The following is a 2,855-nucleotide window of genomic DNA, read 5'->3' on the forward strand; positions in this document are numbered from 1 at the left end:
CCTCCTCCTCTTCAGCCTTCTCCATGGTGCGTTGCCTCCTTCTTGCTGCTGCTGCTGCCTGGCATGCGGCTCCTTGTCCTGAGCCAGCAGCAGAGCCCCAGGAGCAGGAGGAGGAGGAGAAGAGCAGCAGTGGCCCAGAAGTGCCATTGCTGCAAGGCAGGGAGGAGCGGGGCTGCCCAGGCAAAGGCAGCCTGCTCCAGCCCCTGCAGGAGCTGCCTCACCTGCTCTCACAGGGACGTCTCACGCTGCTCCACGTGCTCTGGCGTGGCCGCGTGCAGCTGAGCACCCAGCATCTGCTGGAAGAAGGTTTGCAGAGCCTGGCAGAGCAACAGCCCTGTGGCAGCCATGGCTGGTGACCAGTTATCCTGCTCTCTGGTCATCATTCTTCTCCCCGGGTATCTGTCTGGATCCAGCAGTGGCAGTGTCCTCTCACTGACCAAACCACAGCCCATAACACTCCCTGTTTCTGTTTCAGATACACTAAGCAGAGAACTGGGTAAGTCAAGGCATCTTCCTTTCCTCTGCCTCTTTGCACACAAGTCTGTCTGTGGTTGGGAGCAGCGTCTTCCCTGGACCCCACAGTCCTCGCAAAGCAGAGCCTTTTCCTTTTAAGGAATTTTACTTTTCAATTAGATCTCTTCTAACTGAATGTACTCTCTGAAATTAGTGGTATGTTTTTCAGACCTAGTGTGCGCTTCTACCACATAAAGTCTTATGTCTATAGTTAGTACTAAGGATGGTGTGCAGAGGCTCCTGATTATATGTCGTGCTGTAACAACCAGGGTCACCTAACATTCTTATTTACCAAGTTGGAGGGTCAGTAGCAGAAGAACGTAGAGGGGTGACACCTGTAGGGAGAAGGGGAAAGGAGAAGTGACCCAAAAGTGACCAATGGGGTATTCCATCCCATCTAACTCATGCTGAGTGTAAAGGTCAGACTCTCTTCTTCGATGGCCAACATCTGAGAAGGACACTTTCCATTCTTCTGCCTTTGATGTTAATCCGTGTCTTCCTGAATCCAGGTCTTGAATCCACTTCCTGTCTGCCACTGAGTCCAGTCCCAGTGCTGGCGGGTGACATGATCTTCATCCTGGAAAATCAACATTGATTTTAAACATACTTGTTAATATTTCATTATTTTCTTATTAATATTTTCTTTTGTTTTGATTGTTAACATTTATTTAAAGCTGTGTTATTTCTTCTTCTACCTTTAAGTTTCTCTCCCTTCCCCTTCTGCTGAGGAAGAGGGGATTAACAGAGAGCATTTGTCTTTCATTTAGTGGACAGACCAGTCTAAACTTTGACACTAAGAATTGTGATATGTCTGAGTACATCTGGAGAGATGTGATACACAGTGTGGAGGCTAGAGAAAAAAGGGGCATTGAGCTAACAACATGAGAGGGACATGGACCCATAATGACTGTTTTGGCGTTTGAACACACCGTATTCGCTTTTGATTTGGGTTTCCTTTTTTAACAGAGTTCAGAAGAGCTCGAAGCCACATGGGTAAGTGTGTGGAGGTGGAATCAGACAGAAGGGCTGGAAGCAAAGGAAAGGACTGGGCAAGTCCCCTTTGATCCTTCTGCAACAGGCTGCCCAAAACATTGCTCTCTGCTAAGCACATGGACATGGGCTGGATGCTCCCCTGTGTCTCGCTACACCCATGGCCGAGGTCTCAGAGGGCAGAGCTGGGAGCAGCAGGCTTGGGAATGAAGCTGTCCTGCTTTGCCTCTGAGGAAAGAGGCACCAGCCTCGGGCTAGAAGCCAGGCTTAGTCTCCAGGCTGAGCTGGGAGCAGGAGCTCTCCTTCCAGTGCTTTCTCTAGGAGGCACCAGGTCCCTCTTCTCATGAGGATCTCTGCTCCTGGCCCTCTTGCCCAGTAGCCACTAATGGCTCCTCCTCTCTCTCCCCAGTGCCCATCACCCTGGATGAAGCACAGAAACACTCAGAGCTTGCTGTGTCCTCTGACCGCAGAAGAGTCCAGCACAAGCCACCTGCCCAGCGGCCCATCACCGAGGGCCAGCTCCCCGTCGTGGTGGGGAGGGAGGGCTTTGCCTCTGGGCAGCACTACTGGGAGGTGCTGGTGGGAGATGGTCTGAACTGGGAGCTTGGGGTGCTGACGGAGCCTGTGAAGGGGACACTGAAAGAGAGGAGGTGGGAGGAGCTCCCTGAGGATGGGGTCTGGTTGCTGAGAAGGGTGAGTGGGGAGTACTGGCCTGAGGAGGTCAATGACAAGATACTGTCATGGAGCAGTGTCCAAATACCAGCGTTTGGGCTGTACCTGGACTTAGAGCAGAGCACGCTCTCCTTCTATAGCATTAATACTTGTGGCTGCATCCTGGAAATCCCCATCAAAGGCCTTGAAGGGTCAACCAAGCTGTACCCCTTCCTCAGGCCAGGCCTTGGTGAGGCAGGGGAGGAGGGGAAACCCCCCACCATCAACCACAGCACAGACTGGGACTTCCCAAACACTCTGGTCCAAAATAATACCGGAACATCTGACCTGAGTTTCAGTAAACCTCATGGATTCTGTGAAGAGGGAGAAGGTTGAGGGTAGGAGAACAGCAGAGCTGGTCAGTGAAAGCCCTGCTTTGCTCCATGCAAACCCTGACAGTGAGAGTCAGATAAGTCTGGGCTGGGAAATTCACCAAGACCAAGAACCCCACCTGAGCATGACATTTGCGGTGCCACGGGCTCCATCCCTTCCCCAGGGGAGCCATCAGGGCGATCAACCTGGGCCAAGGAAATACACCCACAACTTCTGCAGTGACCACTGCCTTGTTTCACCACTCCCACAAGTTTCTACTCCGTATTGCTCTTCATTAAATTGACAATAGAATAGGAAACAATGGTTTT

At 51.7% G+C, this 2,855-nt stretch overlaps 1 protein-coding gene across 1 annotated transcript; it reads left to right on the forward strand.

The window, feature by feature from the left end:
* Positions 1 to 43: 43 nt before the first annotated feature.
* On the forward strand, positions 44 to 2,550 carry LOC106899514 (butyrophilin subfamily 2 member A1-like). Its single transcript, XM_014961382.1, has 3 exons — positions 44 to 496; positions 1,480 to 1,506; positions 1,913 to 2,550. Exons 1-3 carry the CDS (start codon positions 346 to 348, stop codon positions 2,548 to 2,550), a joined length of 816 nt encoding a protein of 271 aa, XP_014816868.1. The 5' UTR covers positions 44 to 345.
* Positions 2,551 to 2,855: the final 305 nt, after the last annotated feature.

This window comes from Calidris pugnax, unplaced genomic scaffold, assembly GCF_001431845.1.
Source record: "Calidris pugnax isolate Ruff unplaced genomic scaffold, ASM143184v1 scaffold712, whole genome shotgun sequence".
Lineage (NCBI taxonomy): Eukaryota > Metazoa > Chordata > Aves > Charadriiformes > Scolopacidae > Calidris > Calidris pugnax.

Coding starts and splice junctions, on each gene's coding strand:
- LOC106899514 (XM_014961382.1), top strand. CDS start 346: ATGGCTGGTGACCAGTTATCCTGCTCTCTGGTCATCATTCTTCTCCCC. Junction 497..1,479: donor TACACTAAGCAGAGAACTGG/GTAAGTCAAGGC, acceptor CTTTTTTAACAG/AGTTCAGAAGAGCTCGAAGC. Junction 1,507..1,912: donor AAGAGCTCGAAGCCACATGG/GTAAGTGTGTGG, acceptor CTCTCTCCCCAG/TGCCCATCACCCTGGATGAA.